We start from the raw sequence: 26,001 nt of genomic DNA, 5'->3' as shown, positions 1-26,001 counted from the left end.
CGATCAAATTTCTTAAAAAGCACCAAATTTGGTGCTCTCAAGATCCTTGTAGATCTGTACTTCTTGAAGAACACGCTAATGGTGCTCCCACGATGGGGAGCACCGGATCCATTATGAAAAGCACCAGATCAGTGCTCCCAATAAGCACTCAAAGGAAGGGAGATGGCACTCCTCGGTCAGAGCCGAGGAAGAGATAGGGGATAGGTTTTTTTTTCATAAAAAAAAAATTAAAAAATATAATTTATATAATATGATAATTTTTAAAATAGATGAAATGTAAAATTATCTTTTTAATATTATCATGTTATTAAACTATTAGAAATATTAATAATCACTAACGACTGTATTTATATGTTTAATAAAAAATATTTTTTTGAAATGGACTATTTATTTTAAAAATTAATGACCCACTTGAAATTATGATTAAAAAATAAAATTAAGAGTATTTTACTATTTATATTAAATTTTTTTACTCATTTAAAAAGTAAGAGACAAATATCATTTCGTGAAATGAGTATTTCATGAAATAAACAAAAAAAAAATATAAAATACGAAATTAAATACATGTACCGGACTTGCTCAATTTAAAATTAAATAAATCAACCAAATATAATGTCAGCTAGCTACATATATCCAATAATCAATATGTTTGTTGAAAAAATCCCAATCCCAGCTGGATAATTTGTTCTATTAGGTCCAAATTCATTAACAATGACAAGGTCTCTTTAAGGACAATCCCTGCCAACAATATACTATTTACTGTAGCTAAAAGTCCTTTTACTAATATCATACTATGAGCTATATATATATATATATATATATATGATGAAATTCTACTAATTAAATGAAGTTTATTAATTTTATAATTTGAGGAGTATAATTAGATTAGTTTATTTAATACGATATTATAATTTAAAATTTGTCATCTTAAATATTTTTTGTTGATTATAAACTTGTAAACCGCACCGCAAGTTTTTCGGCAAAAAGTCTGACTTCAACGTCGCCGTTTCAATCTATGGACATAAATTCCAAAGCTTCGTTAGTTGATTTTAAATTTTTTTCGACACCCTTTCGGAATAGCTGCTAATGCTCTCTCGCTCTTTATTTTCTCTTCTTCCTTACCATCCCCTCTATGTTCGTTCCTTCTCTCAAACAATATTCTCAAATATGCATTACTCAAAACTCACTTTTAATGACTCCCGACTTCTCTATTACCTGTTAAATCACCGTTTCCAAGAAGCCCGTAACCTGCTCGACAAAATGCCCCACAGAAGCAACCATGCCCGCGTTGTTCACTTGACTTCTCTTCTCTCAAAGTTCTCAAGGGATGGTTTCATTAATGAAGCCAAGGCGCTGTTTGATATCATGCCTGAGAGGAACATTGTTAGTTATAATGCCATGTTGTCGGGTTTTGTACAGTGTGGGAGGATGAGTGAAGCAAGGAGGTTTTTCGGGGAAATGCCTGAAAGGAATGTGGTTTCGTGGACTTCGATGTTATGTGGGTTGTTGGAAAGTGGTAGAGTTTGTGAAGGAAAGAAATTTTTCTATGACATGCCTGAAAAGAATGTTGTGTCGTGGAATTCTCTGATTGGTGGGCTGATTAGGAATGGCGATTTGGAGGAGGCAAGGTTGGTTTTTGATGCAATGCCGGTGCGTAACATAATTTCATGGAACACTATGATTGCTGGATATGCTGAGAATTGTAGAATGAAAGAAGCTAGAATTTTGTTTGAGGAAATGGAGGATAGGAATGTGGTTACATGGACTAGTATGATAGCAGGTTATTGCAGGGCCGGTGAAATAAATGAAGGATATTGTTTGTTTTGTAGAATGCCTGAGAGGAATATTGTTTCTTGGACTGCCATGATTGGAGGATTTACTTGGAATGGTTTCTACGAAGAGGCCCTGTTGCTTTTTCTTGAAATGAAAGGGAACTATGAAATAAGACCTAACAATGAGACTTTTGTATCTCTTGCTTATTCTTGTGCTGGCATGGGATTTCCTTTTCTTGGCAAGCAGTTACATGCACAAGTAATTGTTGATGGCTGGGAATGTGATGATTATGATGGCAGGTTATCTAGAGGGCTCATTCACATGTATTCAGTATTTGGTATCATGCACTTTGCATTTTATATATTCAAAAAGAACTTGAATAACTCTGCCGTTCAATCGTGTAATTCAATGATTAATGGTTATATTCGTATTGGACAGTTGGAAGAGGCTCAGTACATGTTTGACATATCACCTATCAAGGATAAGATTTCATGGACTTCAATGATTGATGGGTATTTGAGGATTGGACAAGTATCAAAGGCTTGTTATCTATTTAACAACATGCCAGAAAGGGATGCAGTTGCATGGACAGCAATGATTTCAGGTTATGTCCAAAATGAACTTTTTGTAGAAGCTATCTCTTTATTTTTGGGAATGAAGGCACAAGGTGTTTTTCCTCTGAATGCTACATATTCCATTCTTTTTGGAGCTGCTGGAGCTACAGCAGATCTTGATCAGGGGAGACAGTTCCATTGCATGCTTATCAAAACACAGTATGAATTTGATTTGATTCTTGAGAATTCTCTTATCTCCATGTATGCAAAATGTGGGGTAATAGATGATGCATATAACATATTCTCAACTATGGTCTCTCGGGATTTGGTTTCATGGAATTCAATGATCATGGGATTTTCACATCATGGGCTAGCAAATGAAGCTCTAAAGATTTTTGAAGCCATGCTTGAATCTGGAATTCACCCGAATTCTGTTACCTTTTTGGGTATTCTATCAGCATGTTGCCATGTAGGCCTTATCAGTAAAGCATTGGAATTATTTAATTCAATGAGGGATATATATGGAATTCAACCTAGTTTAGAGCATTATGTTTCTGTAATCAATCTTCTGGGCAGAGCTGGGAGAATAAGGGAAGCAGAAGAGTTTGTATTGAGACTACCTTTTGAACCAGATCGTGCTATTTGGGGAGCATTGCTTGGTGCATGTGGATTCAGTGAGACAGGAGCAGAGATTGCTAAACATGCTGCCCAAAAACTGCTTGAGCTGGACCCACTGAATGCACCTGCCCATGTGGTTCTCTGCAATATATATGCAGCAAGAGGTCTGTACTTGGCAGAGCAAAAGTTGAGAAAGGAAATGGGATTGAGAGGAGTAAGAAAAGTCCCTGGGTGCAGTTGGATACAACTGAATGGGAGAGTTCTAACGCTTGAGCAAGATGCTGATGCCAGGTTGTAAGCGTTAGAACTTGAGAAGAGCAAACCATTTGCTTGAGCCAGGTGAGACTGAAGATAACTACAACAGTTAACTTGTAGTTCTTTTGGCTTAAAATTCTATTTTATGTTGTTGAATGAGGGAAGATGAGCACATTGCAAAAATTTCCACAGGAACCTACATCATCAAAATGTTCTTCTGTGAGCATTTGGGAGTTTTTGGGCACTTCCTCTTCTTCATGTTGTTAGTTTAACAAGTTACAGAGGGAAAGGCCATGCAATGCTTTTTAACCTTATCATCTACTGCCACAAGATGCTATATTATGACTGAAAATGAAGCCTATTTCCTAAGTGATGATCTTAGACCCCAAAAAGAATAAACAAAATTGGAAAGAATTAAGAAACACCATCCATGTTCACCAACAGAACACTACAGAGTACAAGTTGCTGGTTTCTTTCCTTACCTTGCCATGAAGAGCAGGCTTTTCTTTTTAATCGTCTGCTTGCAATAGCTATTTACATTTGCATCATCTGGTTGCAGGAATGATATAGGACTCAATGATAAAATGTTGAAGGCAAGATGGGGTGGTCCCATGGCACATGTGGCCAAGGTAATTAATTGACTTGTCTGTTAGTGACCTGAATTGCAGATAGTTCATTTCTGACTTTGGTACACTGCTTAAAAATTGCAGAAAATCCTTATATATAGTCTTAGAAGATCATTAGAAAATGAAGAAATCAGAATATTTTATATGGGCCCAATTTCGTGGTTATTTCCCATTTAAATAATAATCACCATTTGATCACTCGGAGATTTTCGTGCCAAGTAACATGCAACAAGGAGATTGGTGAAGAAATAAAGTTTGCAAAAGCAGAATGAAGTCCCCGAATGCCAGCCACAGAGAGGATACGATCAAATACCTACCATTGCTTTTACTATGCTCTTTGAGTGCTGGATAATGTACTTCTTGAGGCTGTTTTCAAAGTATAATGTAGATACAAAAGAAGAGTTTAATGCATTGTGAGTTTTCCTTCTTCTGTCAAAACTTGGTGCCCTTGTTTCTTCCTGATGATCACATATGGCTTCTTAGCTGTGTAATTTTATTCATTTCCTGATCAAAGGTGCATCGTTGATGCTGTCAGTTTAACCATTGGGAAAAGGATTTTATCAAGCTAACAAAATGGGGCTAAGACCCAAGAAACTGTTTGACTGCAAAGCTGCAGGCACCTGACTGCTATCAGGCTATCAGCAACCCTTGCACAAAGTGAAATCATGGCCAAGGAAACACTCACACTTATTTTCCTTTATCAATTTTCAGCAGTTTTAACTTTTAAGTTTTGAACTTGACAGGCAATATCTGCTTAAGACACATACTTGACATCAAGTGAAATGGTACAAAGGCAAGATCTGCTATTTGTTTATTTAAGGTATTATTCATTTCCTTTTTGTTTTTCCTTTTGGTCCCAACACACTGAATATCTACCGCTTCTGTCTATAAATTTGGAAGCCAAAGCCTTCCCGCCAAACAACGAGAACAGCAAAGAAATGACTGGTCGCTTCAACAGGCTTATCCTCACTCACTATCGACAAATTCCTCAAAGCCCAGAAAAACCTCTCTGAACCCCAACCAAAGCTGTGGCCCAACGATCACCAACTCAAAATCCCACGTCACGAGACAACCAACAACAGCGACCAGTCATTTTAAGAAGAACCCGCCCCATTTTATGAGTCTTAGAATCATGCACTTGTTTCAATCCATTCAACCAAATCCACACTCAACTCCTCAAGTCTGACCTCCTCCAACACGCTCCCGTGGTGACCCGGGTATTGAAAAAGCTCTGCAACTCTTTGAAGTCAGTTTCTTAGGCCGTTTTGGTATTTGATTGTATCAAAGAGCCTGATACTTTCATTGGTAATATTGTGTTGAAGGGTTTTTTGGATTTTAATGACCCATTTGGTGCTTTGAGTTTCTACTAAGAAAAAATGGTGGGTAAATTGATTGAGCATAATGAGTATACTTTTCCATTGTTATTGAAAATTTATGCTGAGATTAGGTTTTTGAAAGAAGGGGAAAAGGTTCATGCCCGGGTTTTGAAACTTGGGTTGGAGTCTAATTTATGTGTTAAGAATTCTTTGATTCGCATGTATTCGTTTTGTGGGCAGATTGCGATTACCCGTGAGGTGTTTGATGATGGGTTTGTGTTGGATTTAGTGACTTGGAATTCGATGATTGATGGTTATGTGAAGAATGAGCAGGTTGTGTTGCACGTGAGCTGTTCAATGAGATGCCTAAGAGGGATAATTTTAGTTGGAATTCAATCATTGCAGGTTATGCGGGTGTTGCGGAAATGGAGGTGGCGAGAGAGTTGTTTGAAAAGATGCTGTTTAGAGATCTTTTTTCTTGGAATTGTATGATTGATGGGTATGCAAGGATTGAAAATATTTCAGAGGCCCGTAAGCTTTTTGATCAGATGCCTGTAAGGGATGTTGTTTCCTAGAACATCATGTTGTCATTATATGTTTGATGTAAGAAGTATGTGAGCCAGACTTTAATGTTGTTTGATAGGATGATTGAAAGAACAGAGGTTAGGCCTAATAGTGCTTCTCTTGTTAGCATAATGACAGCATGTGCAAATTTGAGGAGGCTTGATAAGGGCTTGTGGGTACATTCTTTTATTGACAATAACAAGATCAAATGCAATGTTACTTTCAACTACTCTGTTGACAACGTATGCAAAATGTAGGGGTATGGATTTGGCTAGAGATGTTTTTGATCAGATGCCTGACAAAAATGTGTTCTCATGGACTTCCATGATCACAGGATATGGTATGCACGGCCATGTTGAGAAAGCCCTTGAGATGTTCATTGATGTGGAGAAGAGAGGTCGAATGCCTGATGCTGCTACTTTTCTCAGTTGCTTATCTGCATGTAAGAAGGCAGGAAAGGTTTTTGAGGGTTGGTGGTGCCTTGATATAATGTGCTGAGTTTACAAGATTGAACCCGAGGTGGAGCACTTTGGTTGCATGTTTCATCTACTTAGGTTGGTTTGGTGAAACATTCAAAAGGGCTTAAGGGGAAGATGCCTGTGCAGGCAGGGGCTGCCCTGTGGAGAGCTCTGCTTTCTGCATGTAGGACCCATTCGAAATTAGGGCTTGGAGAGCTCATAGCCAAGCGGCTAATTGAGTTGGAACCGATGGATGTTGGGCCATATGTATTATTATCTTACATATATTCGGTGAAAGAGAAGTGGGGTGAAGTAGAAATTATTAGAAAGTTCATCAAAGATAGGGAATTGTCAGAAACAAGTGCATCACCGCATCAGAGAACCATGATATACTCTATGTTGATGGAGTTGGGCGTTCAGTTAAAACTGTCTTGTGGAGATTCTTTTGGGGTTTAAGATTTTGGGGAGAATGAAATGATTGGAAAAACGCACAAAAGGAACTTGTAGCTGGTCAAAGAATAAAAATTCCAGAGAATACATCTCTAGAAAAGGGCATGGGTAGGGCAATGGCTACAATTATATAAACATAACAACTGGATGGGCTTAGAATATCCGACTGCAGTTTATCAGGATAAGGCCACGACAATGTAAAGCTGAAGAGGTGTGTTGACCCACTTCCACCTGATTCAAACTTTAAAATTTTTTTTTAGGTAATAGATTACTCAAATGTAAATTTCTGGGAAGTTCGTTCAGCTTTTGCTATGCTATTCGAGAATCTAGTTGGAGAACTTCCCTTCTTTCTGCACCTGCTTCAAGTAGGGATTATCACCAAACAGTATCATCTTACTTTGCCATTATTTGTAAGTATACTTAACTTTGAACCTTCAATTTTTTCCCCCTTGCCCTCTTGTGATGATTATTAAAGTTCTTCCTTGTAGGTTAATGTTTGGAAATCTATTCTGAATATACATGTTGACATAAGCTGATATTTGTTGCACTTCTGAATAGCATCATGATAAGGCACTGTATTTTTGCTAATATTAATTGGACTTATTCATATTTTAGCTATATTGGAAACTAATGGAAGAAGCATTATGAGAATGGATAGGAGGTCGTTTTTGTAATTAGGTCTTTAAGAACCACTGCTGGATTTGCTGCCTGAACAATCAGGGTATGTTGAATTGTCATGAAAATTATGAAATTTGTTTGGTATGGTTAAGTAATGGAATACTATGTTTGTGGCTAAAATCAGGAGTAACAATAAAACTTGAGAACTATGTTTAGAAGTAGAAGTCAAGGTCTTTTCCTTGACCATATGTTTAGTGCTGTTTTATAGATGACTGCTTTGAGAAATTTAATTCTTTATTTAAGAAACATAAAATTTCATTAGTCAATATTACAAAGAAAACATAAGAATATCTCTTAGTAAAGTTTGTCATCCCTTCCTTGACACAAAAATAATAAAATATATACTAACCAATTAAACAAAATGAAAGACATTTTTGAAGAAAGCTAGGGACTTAATTCTTTTATTGGTATTGCTAAAACAAAGAAATGAATGACTCTGGTGCATATTTCTAGATATTAATTTGAACTCCGGTGTCATATGTTTCTCCACCTTTCCAATTTTCTGGTATGTTATTAATAGGAACAATCCATGACTCATCTCCATCCTCTCCACTCAATAGCATCCTTAAAGACAATGGACCACTTGGTGGTGAAGTGGTTGTCCATACTGCTCCATAACTCCTATCCAATAGCTTGCACACAAAGTTTTGAGTCTGCACATATTAGACGGAACCCGTTAATAAGTGTTAACAAATTCATCCTCGCTTTACTACTCCTTAGTTGGTCCATACCAGTTGAGAAGACTAAACAGAAAGTTATTTTCAGAAAGAGCATAATACCTCACATAGCTGCACTGCTGTGATATCCTTGTCACCTTGTTGATACCATAGAACAAATGCCAAATAATGAGGGTAACTGCTGTTCCCATCAATCATGATAGTGATATTTTTGTTGGGGTAGCTGCATGAAACACTGTATAAAGAGAGGAATTGTGTAAGAGATCCATGAGTTAGTCATATCATTATGTGGTATACTTCTGGTTTCTTGCTACTAAGGAGAATAAAAAGGGGAAGTGTACAACATTTTCCTGAAGATGCTTCTTTCTTAAATGCATCTCAATGTAGAGAAATCTTACCGCCTATATTCAATGTCAACAACTCCCTGGGCTAATAGAGATGCAGCTGCATCTGTGGTCTGAGCCATCCTACCAAAGGCTCGTCTGCTCAGGATAAAGTCGGTATTGTGACCTGAGCCTTGATCAGTTATAACCACTGTCACACCTTTGTCTGAGCAATATTTGCTGTTGGTGCACCTCACCTTGCAAAAGTAAGAATTGGTTCAATGTAAATTGAAAGTGCGATTTGCATCATAAAAGAGCATGTTTAATATTATTTAAGCATGTAAAAGGGCATCTATACTTAAATTTCTTGACATGTGCAAGGGCACATCTTTCTTTAATACCTGGTAGCAAGCACCACAACCAACACCATTACGGTAGAGTTCAGACGCTGTGGATACATCTCCACCATTTATTGTTGCTCCAAAGGAGCCAAAACCGCATGCACCTACTGGAATTCAGTTAAGAAAATTTGTGAGCATTTATGTCGGTATTATGCACAATACGCAGTACGCATTCCTTGTATGTATTCCCTTACCATCTGTTCCATGTTCATCAGAGTTTGGATAGTAGGCTGCTCGTGAATGGGTGAAACAGTTGCTGCATGTTGCTGCCTCTGCCAGACTTTGTGTGAGAAGCAAAGCTGCGAAAAGGATCAAAAGGGATTGAAGAGAAAGAGCCATAGAGGATTCAATGAGCAAAGACAATGAAATCAAAGAAGATAAGGGCATGGAATAACGGGGTCTGCAGCTGGTATTTATAGTGAAGCAAGCAGCCAAAATATCGTAGTCTGGTAAACCTTGCCAACTTTGACATTTTGTAAATAAACATTGAGTGGAATTCTGTTAGGATTGTATTTCCCAGCTATTGTTTTAGACTTAGAAGTACTTGTTATGGAACTATGTGGAAACATCCCTCTTGACTTTTCAAATTCTGAAGCACTTTTCCTTTCCTTATTGAAATCTCCTACGAGTATTTTGACAATAGTCATGCAGCTAGACTTTATTGTAGTGTTATTAATTAATTAATGTTCTCCCAAACTGCCATTTGAAGATGAAGATTTTGTTCTGTTTGCAATCTTCATAGTTCTGCTACCGATATCATCATTCACATCAGAAGAAATGTTATATTTATAAGACTAAATGTGAAAATGTTGGATGCCTCAAAACGTTTTCTAATTTGTTCATGCAATAGCTATATATTTGACCATGACGGGTTTGGTCTTATTGACTCTTTACTTACCTAACTAGAGAGAGAAAGAGAGAGGTTGCAAGTAGGTTGGATGTTGAAACAATAGCTATGTAACAATGGTTTGTCTCGAGTTAATTCCATGGAGGAGAGTTTGGTGGTTTTGCACTTAAAGAACCGTAGCTAGGTTACACATTAATTTTTCTTGATGTTCCCACTAGCTATGACCACATGGGCTGTGATTTCTTGGGAGCGGAAGGTGCAAGGGAAACACCCCATTTCTACGTTTTGTCAAACAGCCGTGTTGCTAAAACTATTCAAGGAAATTGTCTTCAAATGAATGTAAAGAAGGAATTGTTTATTTGCTTAGAAAACACACCACCATGGCTATTCCAGGTGGTGGTAAAACTAATAGAAAGCTTTAGTTAATCAATCACACTAGCTAATATCCTTGTTTGTGGAGATTGGATGATCACTTTCGCTTGTTATTAATCGTTCAAGAGCTGATTTTCCACGTAAAACTGGTTATAACTGTGTATTGTGCTTGTATGCTAACCGACTCTGGCAAACCTTTACAATTCCATTTTTGAGTTATCTTACTTGATTACATACCTAAGCCAAGCTGACTGCAAAATTTTCCTTCTGGGGCCGAAGGAACCACTCGCTTACACAGCACGCCGACGTAGACCGACGTGAAAGAAATGCATTGAATTTGAACCACATCAGCCGTGACATGGAATCCATTTTCGGCTTTGGTACCCCATTTGGCGTCATTTTTTCCTTTAGTGGAAGTGATATGGGAATAAATTAACCTTTGCCTTCATAAAGCTTGCAGTTGCTTTCATGGATTCAAATGAAGCTATAGCTATAGGTCTAAAAGTATCTTTCAGTCTTGCCCGTGACAATTAGAACTCGAATCACGCAACAACATCGACCTAAATTGTTTTCTAAGCTTTTGGTGGCTTACAGTTTACCTAAACAGTTTTTTAATCCCAAAATCCTTTTTTATGTTGTCCTTATGATGTTTCACGTTCTAATTCAGTAATACCATGATTCACAAACTGATTATTTTATCCCCCATTTGCATTTTGCAGGTGAAGCCGAAGGAGACAAGAGAAGAAAGATGATGCATTGCTGTCCTCAGAATAACTTATTATGCTTTACATTCACTTTCCTCTTCTTTCTCTACTTTGCATTGACAATTGGCTGTGATAAATTTATTACAGGAAAGCAAAATTTTCTAGCATCTTGGAAGGAAAATCCGGTTAGGTTTTCTGACAGATTTTTCCATTTGACAGGCAGGAACGTGAAATGTTTTGTACAGAGGAGAGATCAGAGATGGCTTCGACTGATTCAAAAGAAACCAATACCAACTAGATATTAGGATTTAGCATGCATATCATGGAAGTTTTGGATGATTAATTCAAACAATAGTATTGGATGAATCAAGTATTTGAAATGTTATTGAATCTACTTTTCCTCAAGAGCCTGCAGTGCTTTTCGTTGCTTGCACCCACCAAAGCAGTACCACTTGAACCCTCGAGGACAATGAGAACCATGCCAAAGCTATATCGAGGTATTGCTCGTCCTATTCTTATTCCCTTCAGTATTACTTTGGGTGAAAAAGCAGCCAGACAAAGGAGAATTTCTCAACTTGGAGAGTAACAGTACGTAATCGTTTGATTCTCTTCTCCCACGTTTCAATTCAAGCTATAAAGTTGTACAAAGCCATCAGTTCCAAGCCCGTTGAAAGCAACATCCCTAGTGCTCCACTCACCTTGGGCACTGCACTGTTTCTCTTGTAAGATCAACGAGAATGAGCGTTAGGGCCTGCCCCTAAGTTCTTAAAGAAATTTCTCACAAATATTACTAGTATGTTATATCTAAGAAGAAGTATATCTTTCAAATTTATATTCGACTTTTTCAATCTCTTTGAACAGTTGACCTACATCACCACATTTTGGTCCCTCTCCAACTTCAAATCTTGTAACTCTGCTACCTTGTTTAGTGCTTTTATATCACCACATTTGGTGTTCCCACCAAATGTGAATTGTCCCCACCAACGAGTAATCTAAGACTTGTCAAAAGATACTAGGAACAAATCTATATTTGTTAAAATTCAATCATAAAGATATTTAATGTCAATTATAGGAAAAGCCCATCAATTAAACTTCTTTTAATTTTTCTTAGATCATATATTTAAGAAAAGCCCATCCACCAACTAATCACTATTTGATTTCAGACAAAAATACATGGGCTTTTTTCAAAACAACGAATAAATTGAACTCTGCAGGGCCTGGTCTCAATGTTGGTTAAAGCCCAAACTAATGGATTCTAGTTCTAGGTTCTAGCCACCCAAGTTGATGTTTTTTTAATCTAATGTAAATTTCATCCCATTTTTTTAATCCTAATCTCTTAATCTATTACATAAGTAAAAGGGCTTCCACCTCTAACCACGTGGAGGCCATAAAAGAAAAGAAAAAATATTAAAAAAATTAAAAAAGAGAGAAAAAGGCAAATAAAAAAGAGATTCGTGTGCAATGCACAGGTCATAGTCTAATGAATGCAATCCTATGATGTTGATGGCACCATGGCTATTTATTCCAACAAAATAGTGCAAGAGGAAGTAGCCAATTTCGATTTCACCAACTTTTTCAAGATTTAAATATATTTCAAGAAAATAATTTAAAACTGTATAAAAATATGCAGAAACGTGTTAAATTAGGAAAGACGAAAGAGAGCGAGAAAAAGGAAAGAGCAGTGAAATTAGTGTGTGGCAGCCTAAGTGCCAAGTTTGGCGGAAAGTTGAAAATCCGTGGCCACCAAAAGTGTGAGCGTTGCTAAAAGTGAGGAACCTGATGCTATTTCTAAATTACAAAAGCACCCCACAATTTTCCTCTTTTTGCATCTGTGGAGCACTTAGAAATGGAGTTGGATTCTTTTTTTATTCTATTTCTGGTAGAATACCTCTACCGTTTCACCATGAACAATTATTATTTTTTCTGCAAATGGAAAGTGAAAATTGAAATATCATAATAGCAAAATCAGAATTTGATGGATTGTTGAATTGATAATTTAATAATAATCTCTTATTCATATGTAATTATATCTACTAATATCTTTTATCCGTATATAAGTCTTACATATTATTAATATAGAAATTAAAATAATTATTTTCGTAGATAATTCAACAAAATTTTGGAGTCATGTACGAAACTTTAAAGAACATTAATAGGTCAAGTGAAATTATTGATAATTCAAGGAATTATCAATGCAAGTCTTACACATTATTAATATAGAATTAAAATGAATTATCTTCATAGATAATTTAACGAAATTTTAAAATCATGTATGAAATTTTAAATAACATTAATAGGCCAAGTGAAATTATTGATAATTCAATGAAATTATCCTTATAAGTCTTACACACTATTAATATAGAAATTAAAATGAATTATCTTCGTAGATAATTCAACAAAATTTTAAAGTCGTATACGAAATTTTAAAGAACAGTAATAGGTCAAGTGAAATTATCCAACTATAAGTGAGCTATTTATTAATAAATTCATGCAATTCGTTCAAATTTAAATTTAATTTGATTAAGAAAAATGAATAAATCAAATCCATCTAACTTAAACTTAAAATGATCTAAATTTAAAATAATCAAAATTTAAATTGATTTAAATCCGTATAACTTGAAAATTTAATTTGAAACAATTCAAACTTAAATTAATTTTATTTTAAAAATTAACGGATTAAACTGAAGTAACTTAAACTTGAATAGCCCGAATGTAAAATAATCTAAATTTTACATTTAAAACCATAATAATTCTGAAATAAAATAAGCAGCCCCACCGCCCACGCAATTAATACAAGTACAAAAACTGGACAAAGGAAAAATTGTGAGGGCCAATTTGTTGCCGTTTCTTGATTCCGTGGTACATTCCTTCTATCAAATTTGATTCTTTATATTCATCACCACATTCACTTCGATCTCCAACTCAAAACCCCATCACTAAGAAACCAGATTTTGCGGAACAAAATTCATTGCCAATGACGGCTGGTGAGAATTCTGTGCAAAGGTATGCAAACTCTCTGTCCTTTTTTCTTCTTTTTTGTGCTTTGATTTGATACATGTTGGAAGATTTGTATTGGATTTGGGATGGGTTATTCTCGATTTTTCGAAGTTTTTCTCTCAAGCCACCATTGATCCAATGTAGCAATCTGGGTTTCCTTTTTTTATTTTGTTTTTGTTATGCCTCTGTTCATGCACGGCCAACAGCTAGGACTTAAATCGATTTTCTTTATGAAATATTGTGATGGATGATCTTTCTTTGGTTTCATGATTTCTTTCTTGGGTGAAAATTCTTTACGTTCTACTATACTGATCAATTTGACATTTACGTAAGAACATTCATTGCCTCCCTGTTTATGCATTTATTCTCCTAGTTGTATTCATTAGATAATAATTAGATTTACTCTTTTCTCTTTCTTATTTTGCACTATTAGATTTTTAGTTTTCTCCGATGCCAGGATCGCTCTTTTATGTCGGGATTTAATCATTCTTGTGAGTTGATGTTTGTTTAGATAAATCCTTCCTCTTTTTAAGATTTAGTTCATTTACTTAACTACCTCAAGGCATAGTTCTGCCCTAGCTGGTCTTATGTTGTCAAGTATGCAATCGAATTCTTCTTGGGACTGCAAATCATTTCAAGTAGAAAACATTAAATCATAATTTATATGCATTTTATGTTCTCCAATTATGTTTTGATAAGGAAAACCATCTTGCCTTCTCGATATGGTTGTCGTAATTTAACACTTTTGTCTTTGTAACGCAGCAAGAAATCAATTCCCGATCTTGCTCCTTTGGAAGCAGTACTGTTTGATGTTGATGGAACTTTATGTGATTCGGATCCTCTCCACCACTATGCGTTTCGTGAAATGCTCCAAGAGGTATTTCTGAAATTTCTGCTCACCTTTCTTTTACTCTCAAACAAAGAATCTGTTCTGTTCGATTTCATTGTGTTTCGAGCTCAATCATATTCTTCATTTGTCGAATTCAGAGCCCATTACCTGAATGTACTTACAAATCTGAGGGTAATTCTCGGGGGTAATTTGCTAATATGCTAATGTATTTAACAGATTGGTTTCAATAATGGAGTTCCAATAGATGAAGAATTCTTTGTCGAAAATATAGCTGGTAAGCACAATCACGATATTGCTGTGCGTCTCTTCCCTGATGATATGCCAAGGGGCACAAAGTTCTTGGAAGATAAGGAAGCAATGTTTCGGAGGTGAAAATGTTTTATTCCTTTTGCAAACTAGGCAAGTCTTTGGCAGTTGGCTACATTTTAATTCTTTGTATGGATGAACAGGTTGGCCTCAGAAAACTTACCACCTATAAAGGGCCTGTACAAATTAACGAAATGGATTGAAGATCGTGGGTTAAAGCGAGCAGCTGTTACTAATGCTCCGAAGCAGAATGCTGAAATGATGATCTCGAAACTAGGCCTCAAAGATTTTTTTGATGTTGTTATTCTAGGAAGTGATTGCGAGCGAGCCAAACCGTACCCAGACCCTTACTTGAAGGCACTCGAAGTGCTCAAGGTGTCAAAGGATCATACATTTGTATGTGAGGTATCACCCCTTTTTTCCAAACCATGGTTTCGGCAGAAGAAACTCACGAATTTGGATTCTTCATGAATTTGAAAAACTTGACTGTGTTTTTTGTTGTCCAGGACTCTGTATCAGGGATAAAAGCAGGAGTAGCAGCTGGGATGCCTGTTGTGGGCCTAACTACTAGAAATCCAGAAAATCTACTAATGGAAGCAGATCCTACTTATCTCATAAAGGATTATGAGGATCCAAAGTTATGGGCGGCTTTGGAGGAGCTTGATAAGAAGGGAGGATCTTTGAAAACAGCAGCTTGAAAGCCAACGCAATTCAGAAACTCCAACATTATTTGAATAATAATTTTTTAGGGGAGTCTCAAGCTCTATTTATACTAAAGATAATTTCCAGCCGTTAAAGAGATTAATTACTTTCATTTCCTGAGTTCATGAAGTTTTTTCTCATATCAATCTCAGAAACAGATTAAAGGAAAGTAAAATAGGATTAGAAATATTCAGATTCTCAATAGAGATATATGCCATAGACATGGATTGGAAAAGCTATTCACTGCACACTTATACAAAAGGATTACAACAAAGACTCTGATTGAAGAAAACAATAACCAAGCATAGAACAATGTCCCAGAAAACTTTTAGGTTTGACGGGTAGAAAACAGGAGCTGCACAAGAAAATGCAACAAATGAAAGCTGAACAATCAACAACTTAAACCTTCTACAGCACCTCCCTCATTCTTTGGCTATGATGCAGAGGATCTCTTTGCAGACACTCAGAGCTAGTTTCACCTGGCCCATGAGACTGAATCAATCTCATCCCTTGCAGATTTGTATAACTCAAGCCTCTTGGCACATTGCTGCCTCCTTTCCATCAATGCAGGATCTTCATCCAACAACTGTGCTAGCTGCTTGCCCTACAAGAAAATAATGAAAACGAGTCAGGAAACAACTATTCCCTTCCCCTCTGTCCAACCAGCATGCCTCCCCCTCCGCGAGTGTATCAGTTTGAATGGAACTCCACTCACAATTGAATTACTGTGTGGATGGAAACACGACTATATCCAAATGCATGCATGTGCACGTTAGGGAGAATGAAGAAGTAAATATGATTGGGTACCTCCTTTTTGCCCACTTGTGTATAGAAGTGATCAAGTAATGACTGCTTGGCCTCCCTCACTTGGCAATAAACCACAGCCTTGGGAATGGTATTTCTAAGCGTAGTCAGACACCATCCCCACATAAGAAGAAACATTTGATCCTATTCTGCGAAAGTGGCCTTCTGCGTATCTATCTGCAGATAAGGAAGTTGGGTTTCCACTTTTCTCCACTTCTTGTGGGAGTTTCCGAAAGAAATCCACTGTCAAATATGAGGACTCCATGTCCACTAATCGCAAAGTTGTCTTCTTGCTATCTTCACGAAACCTCTCCAATGCTTCATTTGCAGCTCCTGCTATTTCAGCTTGGAGAGTTGGAAAGCGCTTTCAACTCCGTTTAATTCCAAAAGACCAACTTATATTCTTCCATTGTCCCTAAAGTATCACTATTCTTCTTCAAGAAGAGTAAAGTTTCAATTCCTACTGAGTTTCTGCAATGGACCTTCTTACAAGCTCTTTTAAAAGAAAGTGAACCTGCAATAAAGATCACCAATTATTAAAAACAAGTTACATTTCCAGTGCTTTTAATGCATGAAACAGCAAGATATATTTAATTTTTAATTTTAAAGCCAGCAAACAGCATTCCCTAAACCCTCAGTAAAGTAAACAACTACAATACCCTCTCCATACCACCCACCTCCAAGAAGCACCAGAGGCCCTATGCTATGCACTAATAACAGAGAACTAGCCAAGATGACGAAAAATTGCCACCTTGAAAAGGGAACTTACAGCATCTACAGAAGCTTCAGCTGGGCCTCTGAAGTAATTAAGCGCACCATCAATGAGGCGTCGATAACCTTGCTCAGGAGCGATTAAATGAGGTTGGTACCCATCTGCCTCTGAAACTACTTTCCTTATGTTTTGCAGTGACAAATGACGGTCAAATGGAAGCTTCCTTAAAGCAGCAGGCAGCTGGTGGTCAAAAACTCCATAAATGCGGTCTCCACCTGGCCGCCTAGAAAAAGAATGGAAACAGGAATGATAAAGTGTTATGTTGTAACGGACATTATATCTCTAATTTCTGGTGTGTTTCTTCAGGAAAATGGAAGCGAGAACAAAAAGATCTAAATATAGTACCCTCCATCCAAATGCTCCTTGAATATCCGATCAAATGCTCGACATAACTCTAGGATAGTGTACAACTGGGCCTGATACATAAAAGCAAAACAATCTAAATTGAAAATGAAATGGATGGTTATCCCTATATCAAGAAATAAGATAAAAGTTCAGAGGCTCCTCACCCCAGCATCAACAGCAACAGGTCTACCAAGATGGGATAACTCTGCTTCAAGTTCGTCAATGCTCTTGTTAATTAAAGAAGTAATGCCAGGGAGGCGGGCTCTAATTACAGACTCCAAATGCTGATGCCAAACAAATATTCTAATCAGTAAACATACATGCTATACAGATATAGTTATGCATATAACTAGGAAATAAAACCTTTGACAGAAGCTTTGCAAGATATTCTGAGCCCATTTTGCTGGCTAAATGTCCATAATCAGAACTAGTGGCAAAGAATTCATGCTCCCTCCGCCTAGCAGCAATCATGTCAACATTTTTGTTAATGTCAGCTTGTGAACGGTTCACAATTCCAACCCAAGGGTGTTGAAGTGGATAAGCTCTTCCCTCAAGAACCTTCAATTAAAAGTAAAAGCAAAAATACGTACACTGGGTAAGGGGAAATAAATCATATGGATGAATGCCCTATTCGGTATTTAACCAACAAAACAGAATTACTTAAGACTTTATATGTTGCAGCACATGCCAAAAGTCAAGTCACAAACTCATTATTAATGCATATTAAAATAGGAAGAAAGCTTACATCTACAGCATTTGTTCCCTTGTCCATCAAGTCAAGCTTCGTTAATACACCAAATGTCCTTTCACCTGGGAAAAGGAAAACCAAAGATGTAACCTCTAGTACAATTATAACGACTATGATAGCATATTCCTACAGGCCAATCAAATTGTAACCAGAAATGACAAGTAGAGAGATACCTGTTGGATCAACTTCTCTAGACAACTTCATAGCATCAGATGTCGCTATATCTTGATTAGCTGGAGTTATGGCCAGAATGATGCAGTTTGGCTACATTCCATGAAAAAGAATCAGTTATTTGAACCCCCAAAGGTCTAATAAATTGTTTTGCGTAAGCATCAAAAGTATCAATAGTCTGTTAAGCATATCATGTAAATTATTGTGATGAGGTCTATTAAGCATCAAAAGTCTGTGATGAGGATAATTTATAGTTATAACCATATTATGTAAATCCAAGAAGCATGCCACTAATTGTATTCTTCTTGCTGCCATCCACCACAAATTATTGTGAGAAAGGAAAAATTCCCATTACCTTCTCAACATATGAGCGAACCATGCTTTCTATGTCTTTAACAATACTCTCTGGCTGTCCCTCTGCCAATAACAAGGACCTCTATTTACAATCTAATAAATTAAAAGAAAGGAGAATAACTTCAGGAGGGGATTGGGTAGTATACCTACAGCAACCTTTGTTAAACCAGGCAAATCTATCAGTGTTAAGTTGACAACTGCCAAGACATAAACTAGATTTGTCAGATAATGGAAGGCAAGATTACAAAAACTACAAGGACAACAAAGAATGAAAGTAAGCAGGTATGTTTTCAACTTCTGCAACAGAAATCAAATTCTGAATGTCGTTACCATTTGGTGAGTAGATACTGAGATGAATGGGTACAGGGGAAATTTGTTTTGATTTCCCAGTCACTCTATCAGTTTCATCTTGGATTTCCTTCCGAACCATGGCTGCATCAGAAAACAAGAGAACCACAAAATCAGTGGACCAACAAATGCCTTATTAGTGATGCAAGGCTTGAAGTTGAGAAATCATTGTAAAAGACAATTTCTTACAATGATAACAATTACCGGATAACTTATGAACAAATTAATAGGTTGCCTAATAATTTGCATGAATAGGAAACTAGCACCAAATCCCAATATGTGAAATAGGTTGATCATAATGTTCAGAATTTAAGATAAAGGTGACTAAACTTGAAGGTTACGAAACTAATCAACAATAAATAGGTTCACATAACAAATTATGTACCGAAGTCTGTGAATTTTCTCTTGGGCAAGTGAAGGAACTCTCCATATTCTTGTACCCCTTGTTCTGTCTTGTGTAGCTGCAACACTAGAGGTCTCCTCGTCACAATTCCTGAAATTTGAACAATGTCATAAAGGAACAGACAGCACTAGGCTTCTCTGCTTGCCAACAAAAGCAACCAATTATAATATATTTTACAGTATTAAGCATGCTACACCAGTGTGACTATTGTTGACGAGTTGAGGATTAATTTAATATATATATATATATATATATATATATATCTTGAATCAGTTTGACTTAGTTTGACCTTTTTGACTTGAATTTCCAGTCTAGTAGTAAATCGAAAGCAAAAGAACACATAAAGACGTTCATCTTCTTCTTTTTTTTTTAAACCTTTTTCTTTCTATTTTCTCAGCTGCTAAACAGAATTCAAAACGAAAATTCAACACAAAAGCACAAATAATTTCAAAAAAAGAAAATCAAAACCTGATCCCCTGGGAAGGAAGTCGCGTCCTACAATGCTCTCCAACACCGATGACTTTCCCGAACTCTACATTCACAGTAAATTATAACATTAACAGAGAAGCGCAGCAAAGCCACTAGAGGTTAAACAGAGAGAGAAGGAGCAAACCTGGCCTCCGACGACGACGACAGACGGAAGAGCTTCCCAAAGAGTAGGCAAAGCACTCTCGCCACCGTGGTCACCGAGCACCGTACAAGCTCTCTGTATCCTATTCACCGTCACAATCAAGCTCTCCATTGTCGCCATTTCACCTCCTTTTTCTTCGTCTTTTTCTTCTCGTTCTTCAGAAACGCCAGCAGAGGAAGAATTACAGTTGGATTTCGAATTCGAACGGAGGGATATTGCTATAACGGACGCAACGAAGGAGATTGAGAGGAAAGAGAAGAAGAAGAAGAGAAGTAGACAAGCTATTTTCGCTCTTTCTGGGGAGGGGAATTAATTAAATTAATTGTTATTTAGAGTTTGGAGCTGTGGGCCTTGGAGTTGATATGATGAGATATTGGCCGGGGTATATAAATTCGCCACGTAATCATATTCCCTTTTGAATTACCTTTGCAATTTGGACAACTGTGTTTTGTTGTTTTTAAATATTTTCCTTACCGTTTCCGGATTTTGTTAGTTTCCGCCCATGCGACCGTTGCTTCAAAACTGAAGCTGGGCCTGAAAGCTGCCTGGGTGGGTGCCTGGAGTTGAAAGAGTTTTGAATAATTTTGAATTTTGGCGGACTCCCTTATCCAACACACGAATTGTCCAACTAAACTGCTCATGATTGTAACTCTTTCATTTAATTCCCATGAAACGTTAATGCTTATCTATAAGTATTAATCAATAAAAATTGAAATAATTGATTGACAAATCGATTGTTAATAATGTAACTTTATATGTAAATATTATTAATAATTAAAATTAACTCAATTGATCAATAAAAGTTAATTTTGATTATTTATCATTTTAAGATATATTTTGATCAAATTATATTACTTTTTTATACGAATTCGATTAATTCAATTTTTAAAGTTTTAAAACTGAATTAATTGAACTGATTGAATACTTGGGGATATTAGTAACAACTAACAAATAGCAATAACAGCTAGATACTTAAAAACTAGCTATTATAGTAGTTGAATTTTTTCATTTTTGGAAGAAATTTCTTTTCAAAGCATCGTGAAAAGTGTAGTCCTCTCATGTAGTAGTCTACACATCCATTGGTACTAAACAATGGTAAAACGTTGAAAGCACTAACATGCTCCCTGGATCAATTTAGTTTCAAGGGCCTCGTAATTTCAGGCTACAAAAATTAAATTTTAGGCCCATGCTCAAGTTCTTGCAGAGTGGCACCTAGATTTAGCATGAACTGGAACAGTATTAAATGGTCAATTCGATGGCAAATTATTCACCTCTAGACTTCTGCAAGAGCCACAGAAACTTCATTGGAATTCTCCTTCTTCACCTTGGATTCAGAGTGGTCCAAATAATGCTGATAGATGTAAGAAAGAAAGCCCCAGATTGCCAACAGCATGGCCACCACCTTAACTGCGTCCATCTTATCATGGAAGAAAATCACAGCAAGAATGGGGACAACGGGCAGAGCCACTGTACTGATGACATTGGAGAACAAAGAAGATACTTCAAAAACCAATCCCAACAAACCTATCGATGAAATCTGCCATGTCACAGCTGTCCAAATCAAAGTCATCAGATATGATACCTGTCCTTCCTGGTATTCCTTCATTTCCTTTGACAAACTTTTCCATTCCCCGCTTGCAAATAACCCAACTATGCAGCCACAGGTTGCAACAAACGAAGGGTATATTTGCATATCCAAGACAGTAGAGAAGGTCTCTCTTTTGATAACCTTTTGAAAAGACAATTGCACCAGGGAAAGGTACAAAGAGTAGGCTGCGGATGCTCCAACAGTGCATAAAAATCCGATTGCATACTTTCCTTTTGAAACTGTTGAGGTGTTCTCAGAGTCTGCATTGACCGCCAGGTGGGCAGCTGAGATGGTAAGGAGGATTAGGGAGTTGAGTATGAGAGGAGTGAACTTTTGGGAGTTGAGGAAGAAGGAGAAGACAGCATTGAAGGCCAGCTGAGTGGCGCAAAGCAGAGAATATGTGGAGACTGGTAGGTATAAAAGACCATAAGAGTACATCATGTTGTCACCTGTCAACAGTAAACCAAGGGCAACATAGAGAAAGACAAGGGTGGAAGTCTTTGGTTGCCTTGCGATGGAGGAAGCAATGGGGTTGCTGGAGGTGATTGATTTGGTTGGTGGTGAGAAGAAAAACAAGAGGGGAAGGAGAATTGGGAAGCCAGCTGATTGAACAAATGTTGCCATCCATTTGCTATTCCCACCTTTGTCATAGTATAATCTTCCCAGGAGAGTAGCCGTTGATTGGCCAGCAACAAGAAAAAAGATGTAAATCATCACACGAATCCACCACTTGTAATGTTTGAATCTTGGAGGAGCTTGAGGTTGATTTGATAAATGAATGCCTTTAGTTGAGTTTGGCTCTGTGCCATCAACAGCTGAAGCGAACAACAAAAAACGATTCTGGTCAAGAACTATTACCAAAACAAAGCTTAGAAAAGCCAATTTAGGAACATTGTAGTCAAAAGTTAGAGCATAAGCGAGAAAGCATAAGCATTATTAATTGAGAAATACTACTCGGATTTACTTTAGCAACTATAATTTGAATAGAATTTCAACAGCAAAGAAAAACTGGGCAGTATCATCACAAAGGGGGAAAGCAGTATCGAATCAAACACTTGTTCCTAGACTTGATTTGAGTCTCTCAACTCGTTTCAAGAAAACAGATTAGCAGGCTGCGAGTGACTAACCTCTTCCTTGCAGTTCAACTATCTGAGCCTCCTCCATGCGTAAAAAGATGATAAACCAATAGCTAATTAAGGGATTATATGCCTATTTTCCTTTCGGGGGATGGAGAAATGGAGGAGCGAGAAAATCGAAAAGATCATCTTGGATAAGCCAACTCTTTCGAGTTGATCACATTTGTTCACACTCTGGAACAACGGCATGTTGACTCTGAAAGCCAAGCTGAAAGAGATGGGTTTTTTCTTTTCTTTTATTTGATTCTTGTGCATAGCAAATTTGACAGGCAAGTTGTTTGAACTTGACAGATGAGGATATGTTTACGCACCTACTTGAAAGTATGAGGCTAAGAATTACATCACTCCGTTTGTTAAATTCAATGAGAATCTTCATTTGGTCTAAATTGGCTGGCTTTCGTTTCCCATTGCAAGAGAGGTAGGTTTTAATATACTAGAGACTTATCTAAGGATATGTCAATCTTACCTGAACTCGGTAAAAGATCCGATTTCTCATCCATTTAAAGCAAATTTAAGGAAACAGCAACACGAGTAGTGATGGGAAAGAAGTGAATTCCGACGGAAACGAAAATGGAATGGGGAATATATTTTATAAGTAATAATTGAATATATTTTATAATTATAATTCATAAATTATATGTTTTGGTATTTAATTAATGGTTTGACTTCCTTCTAAAATATGAATTTCATTTGGTAACCTTTTCCAAATTTTGGATTTGTATCTCTTTTTATTATATTTGTATATTATTTGTTACAACTTGTGGTAATTTTAATTTGTTATTGATTGAACTTTTATTTGAATTACTGAGTTTTTTAAAATAGTGTATGTTATTAAACTTAGTTTAAATCATTTTTGTTTAATTACATTAGTTGGATATCATATAATTTAATATTTTTTTTTAATTTCAAAACAAATAACTACGGATAGGGGATTCTCAATGCTCTACTAAACCTCTGTTTAAATAAAATTTAAATCTTCGTTAAATTCTCGTTTAATTTCAAAATAAGTAAATTGAACATTTTGTGCCCAAGTGACATTCTAGACCTATTTACACATAATTTTATTTTTACATGGAATTAGGATATGTTATTAATTAGTTAACTTTAGTGAACATACATCAATAATGTTAAAAATTGTCTTATTCTCGAAATAGGTTATGAGAAATTTATGAAAGCTCAAAGGACATTGATGGACATAATAAATGTGACAGGACCAATCCTTACTAGTAACACTCCTACAACTCGGGATTAATTTGAAAAGAGAATGAAAAATCGAGAGACATTAGTAATTTTCCGCATTGCCATGTTCCAATCTGATTCAATAATTAAAAAGCTAAACATAATAATTTGTTTTAGGTTCTTAATGTAATTGGATTTGCATCATAATTGTTAAAACTTTATCTGCCAACCAGGGGTTAATTGGGCAATAAACCAAATGAAAATATAAAAATATATCAAATAAAAGATAAATACATAAATTTGTTAAGTTGGGTAGGAAACTACTCTTATCACTTTTGTAATTACCTGTTTTTATCTGAAAAATTGTCTTATTATCATTTCTTACTTCAAAATTATTATATTTATTAATTTCTTATTCTTTATTTTGATTTTTAACCGTATTTTATATTTGGATTTTTCACTCACTTGTTTTAAGATTAAATAAATCCATTTATATTTATGTGAAAGAATTTGCACATACTGAATACATATTAGAGAAATTAAAAAAAAAGAAGCTTATCATTCAATAAACAAGAATGAAAACAACTCGATAAAATCAGTACCAAATTTTAAGAAGACCCATATCAGCTGTTTGGTGAATGAAAACAATTCCCCATAAAAGTATAAGGTAAGCACCAGATTTTAAGTTGCAATTAGATCCATATCAACTTAAAATCCATGACGGCAGCGGGAGTCTGGCGACAGCATGGATCGGGGTAGCAACGTGTCGATGGGGTGTTGCGCTCTGGCATCATGGTCGGCGAGAGCAATAGTGGAGGTGTGATCGACATGCTCAACAGCCTCATGACCAAGGCAATAGTACTGTCCTCAGCAATGGGGTCATCGACAGCGAAATGGACAAACAGTCCGGTGACACCAAAGTAAAGACAAATGTAAAATATTCAGACTTTATCGACTTAGTAGAGTAATGGAAAAAATTGAAAACGATGAGTTTCTTTCTATTCTTATTCCTATGAAGAATAAAATGAATGAAGATAACAGAGTTAAAAGGGAAATTTACGAAATTATATTAAAAGTATTCGTAGAGCGCGTGCCAGTAGTGCATGAAGAGTGCACATTCATTATGAATCAAAATTCACATTTATTATAAATTAAAATTCTATTAGCATGAGATTAGATTCTATTAACATAGGAGAGATTAGAAGTTGAACTGAATGTCTTGAGAAAAAATTTCAAATGCATTCCTAGTGCAAGAAGAAATAAAATTAAAAGTAAAAAATGTTGGCATTGAATATATTTTTTTTCTTCCATTTTCCATCCTTATTATCAAGTGAGATAAAATTGAGACACTTTTAATATTTTGTGACTTGACTTGAAAAAAATATGTATTACAAACATGTACTAAAAATTCTTGATAAAAGCATTGCTGAAAGAAAAGTTTATGTGATGGTATTAGGTTTCTTAAGCTATTTTTAAGCTATCAGCTAGTACATTGAGGGAGGTGAAAGAGTTTAACATATGACAACTGTTAAAATTGTGTTAATTTCAAATCAAGAATAAGAAGGATATCGAGATAATCAACAAAGTTGATAGAGTATATAAATTCAAAGGGTTTTGACTCCTCAGTCCAAATGTTTAAAAGAAGTAGACGATTATAGCTTTCATTGTGAGTTGAATGCGTTTTACACACGAGAGGAAAGTGATGTCTTGAAAAGTTCTTCAGTTTTTACACTGGTTTTTTCTTCTTCACCAATCCCACATGATTTGCATTTAGCTTCTTTTTCTTCACTAATCTCCGATTATATGGATCGTAGATATCAGTATAACTTTCCTGCACTTCCAAATGCATATGATTATCCTTCACTTTCAAATTTTGATTAGTTTTCCGATTTTGTGATTTTTTTTTTTTTTTTGCACAACGGCATGTAATACTAATGCCTTACGATTATCTTAGTAATATGGTTGCATGCGTACCCTTATTGCTAACTTAAGCATTTGATTTATTACAATTAATAAGTCTTTAATTCTCTGTTCTATACAAACAAAGGCCA

General features: G+C 36.1%; 4 protein-coding genes and 2 pseudogenes across 13 annotated transcripts; 3 read left to right on the top strand and 3 right to left on the bottom strand.

The window, feature by feature from the left end:
• The first annotated feature begins 1,072 nt into the window (after positions 1–1,072).
• Positions 1,073–9,280, top strand: LOC110419195 (pentatricopeptide (PPR) repeat-containing protein). Of its 8 annotated transcripts, XM_021432197.2 has the most exons (8): positions 1,073–3,284; positions 3,760–3,829; positions 3,911–4,239; positions 4,570–4,646; positions 5,383–6,825; positions 6,909–7,024; positions 8,674–8,810; positions 8,909–9,280. In XM_021432197.2, exon 1 carries the CDS (start codon positions 1,087–1,089, stop codon positions 3,241–3,243), a length of 2,157 nt encoding a protein of 718 aa, XP_021287872.1. In that variant the 5' UTR covers positions 1,073–1,086; the 3' UTR covers positions 3,244–3,284; positions 3,760–3,829; positions 3,911–4,239; positions 4,570–4,646; positions 5,383–6,825; positions 6,909–7,024; positions 8,674–8,810; positions 8,909–9,280. The 8 variants fall into 8 exon arrangements, with proteins under 8 accessions (XP_021287872.1, XP_021287864.1, XP_021287855.1 ...); XM_021432189.2 differs by having other exon boundaries at positions 4,570–6,825; XM_021432180.2 differs by having other exon boundaries at positions 4,362–6,825.
• On the top strand, positions 3,799–9,280 carry LOC149527712 (pentatricopeptide repeat-containing protein At3g29230-like; annotated as a pseudogene). The gene is made up of 5 exons (XR_016351760.1): positions 3,799–3,829; positions 4,785–6,825; positions 6,909–7,024; positions 8,674–8,810; positions 8,909–9,280. The product of XR_016351760.1 is annotated as a pentatricopeptide repeat-containing protein At3g29230-like (transcript).
• Positions 7,509–9,080, bottom strand: LOC110419231 (expansin-like B1). The gene is made up of 5 exons (XM_021432210.2): positions 8,888–9,080; positions 8,694–8,800; positions 8,368–8,549; positions 8,072–8,204; positions 7,509–7,945 (listed from the first exon to the last, which is right to left on the bottom strand). Exons 1-5 carry the CDS (start codon positions 9,078–9,080, stop codon positions 7,742–7,744), a joined length of 819 nt encoding a protein of 272 aa, XP_021287885.1. The 3' UTR covers positions 7,509–7,741.
• Positions 9,281–13,420: 4,140 nt separating the features above from the next.
• Positions 13,421–15,583, top strand: LOC110419241 (Haloacid dehalogenase-like hydrolase (HAD) superfamily protein). Its single transcript, XM_021432221.1, has 5 exons — positions 13,421–13,619; positions 14,376–14,490; positions 14,680–14,831; positions 14,913–15,174; positions 15,276–15,583. Exons 1-5 carry the CDS (start codon positions 13,591–13,593, stop codon positions 15,465–15,467), a joined length of 750 nt encoding a protein of 249 aa, XP_021287896.1. The 5' UTR covers positions 13,421–13,590; the 3' UTR covers positions 15,468–15,583.
• Positions 15,584–15,664: 81 nt separating this feature from the next.
• Positions 15,665–20,439, bottom strand: LOC110419250 (phragmoplastin DRP1E-like; annotated as a pseudogene). The gene is made up of 15 exons (XR_016351967.1): positions 20,030–20,439; positions 19,885–19,948; positions 19,399–19,506; positions 18,996–19,097; positions 18,812–18,862; positions 18,667–18,728; positions 18,314–18,404; positions 18,138–18,202; positions 17,756–17,950; positions 17,557–17,676; positions 17,393–17,463; positions 17,045–17,270; positions 16,703–16,789; positions 16,279–16,639; positions 15,665–16,075 (listed from the first exon to the last, which is right to left on the bottom strand). The product of XR_016351967.1 is annotated as a phragmoplastin DRP1E-like (transcript).
• Positions 20,440–21,052: 613 nt separating this feature from the next.
• LOC110416548 (putative purine permease 11) lies at positions 21,053–23,001 on the bottom strand. Its single transcript, XM_021428567.1, has 2 exons — positions 22,763–23,001; positions 21,053–22,450 (listed from the first exon to the last, which is right to left on the bottom strand). Exons 1-2 carry the CDS (start codon positions 22,797–22,799, stop codon positions 21,321–21,323), a joined length of 1,167 nt encoding a protein of 388 aa, XP_021284242.1. The 5' UTR covers positions 22,800–23,001; the 3' UTR covers positions 21,053–21,320.
• Between the last annotated feature and the right edge of the window lie 3,000 nt (positions 23,002–26,001).

The sequence above is a fragment of the Theobroma umbraticum genome, unplaced genomic scaffold (genome assembly GCF_002168275.2).
Source record: "Theobroma umbraticum cultivar Fairchild unplaced genomic scaffold, ASM216827v3 scaffold_30.0, whole genome shotgun sequence".
Classification (NCBI taxonomy): domain Eukaryota; kingdom Viridiplantae; phylum Streptophyta; class Magnoliopsida; order Malvales; family Malvaceae; genus Theobroma; species Theobroma umbraticum.
The sequence above is the reverse complement of the archived record's forward strand: the minus strand, read 5'-3'. Positions and strand labels throughout refer to the sequence as shown.

Excerpts from the sequence above, each read along its gene's own strand:
- LOC110419195 (XM_021432197.2), top strand. The coding sequence starts at position 1,087 with ATGCTCTCTCGCTCTTTATTTTCTCTTCTTCCTTACCATCCCCTCTAT.
- LOC110419231 (XM_021432210.2), bottom strand. The coding sequence starts at position 9,080 with ATGCCCTTATCTTCTTTGATTTCATTGTCTTTGCTCATTGAATCCTCT. Across the intron at positions 8,550-8,693 it reads GTTGTGGTGCTTGCTACCAG|GTGAGGTGCACCAACAGCAA; the intron begins GTATTAAAGAAA and ends TACTTTTGCAAG. Across the intron at positions 8,205-8,367 it reads GTTGACATTGAATATAGGCG|TGTTTCATGCAGCTACCCCA; the intron begins GTAAGATTTCTC and ends CTCTTTATACAG.
- LOC110419241 (XM_021432221.1), top strand. The coding sequence starts at position 13,591 with ATGACGGCTGGTGAGAATTCTGTGCAAAG. Across the intron at positions 14,491-14,679 it reads TTCGTGAAATGCTCCAAGAG|ATTGGTTTCAATAATGGAGT; the intron begins GTATTTCTGAAA and ends TGTATTTAACAG. Across the intron at positions 14,832-14,912 it reads AAGGAAGCAATGTTTCGGAG|GTTGGCCTCAGAAAACTTAC; the intron begins GTGAAAATGTTT and ends ATGGATGAACAG.
- LOC110416548 (XM_021428567.1), bottom strand. The coding sequence starts at position 22,799 with ATGGAGGAGGCTCAGATAGTTGAACTGCAAGGAAGAG. Across the intron at positions 22,451-22,762 it reads AGTTGAACTGCAAGGAAGAG|CTGTTGATGGCACAGAGCCA; the intron begins GTTAGTCACTCG and ends TGTTCGCTTCAG.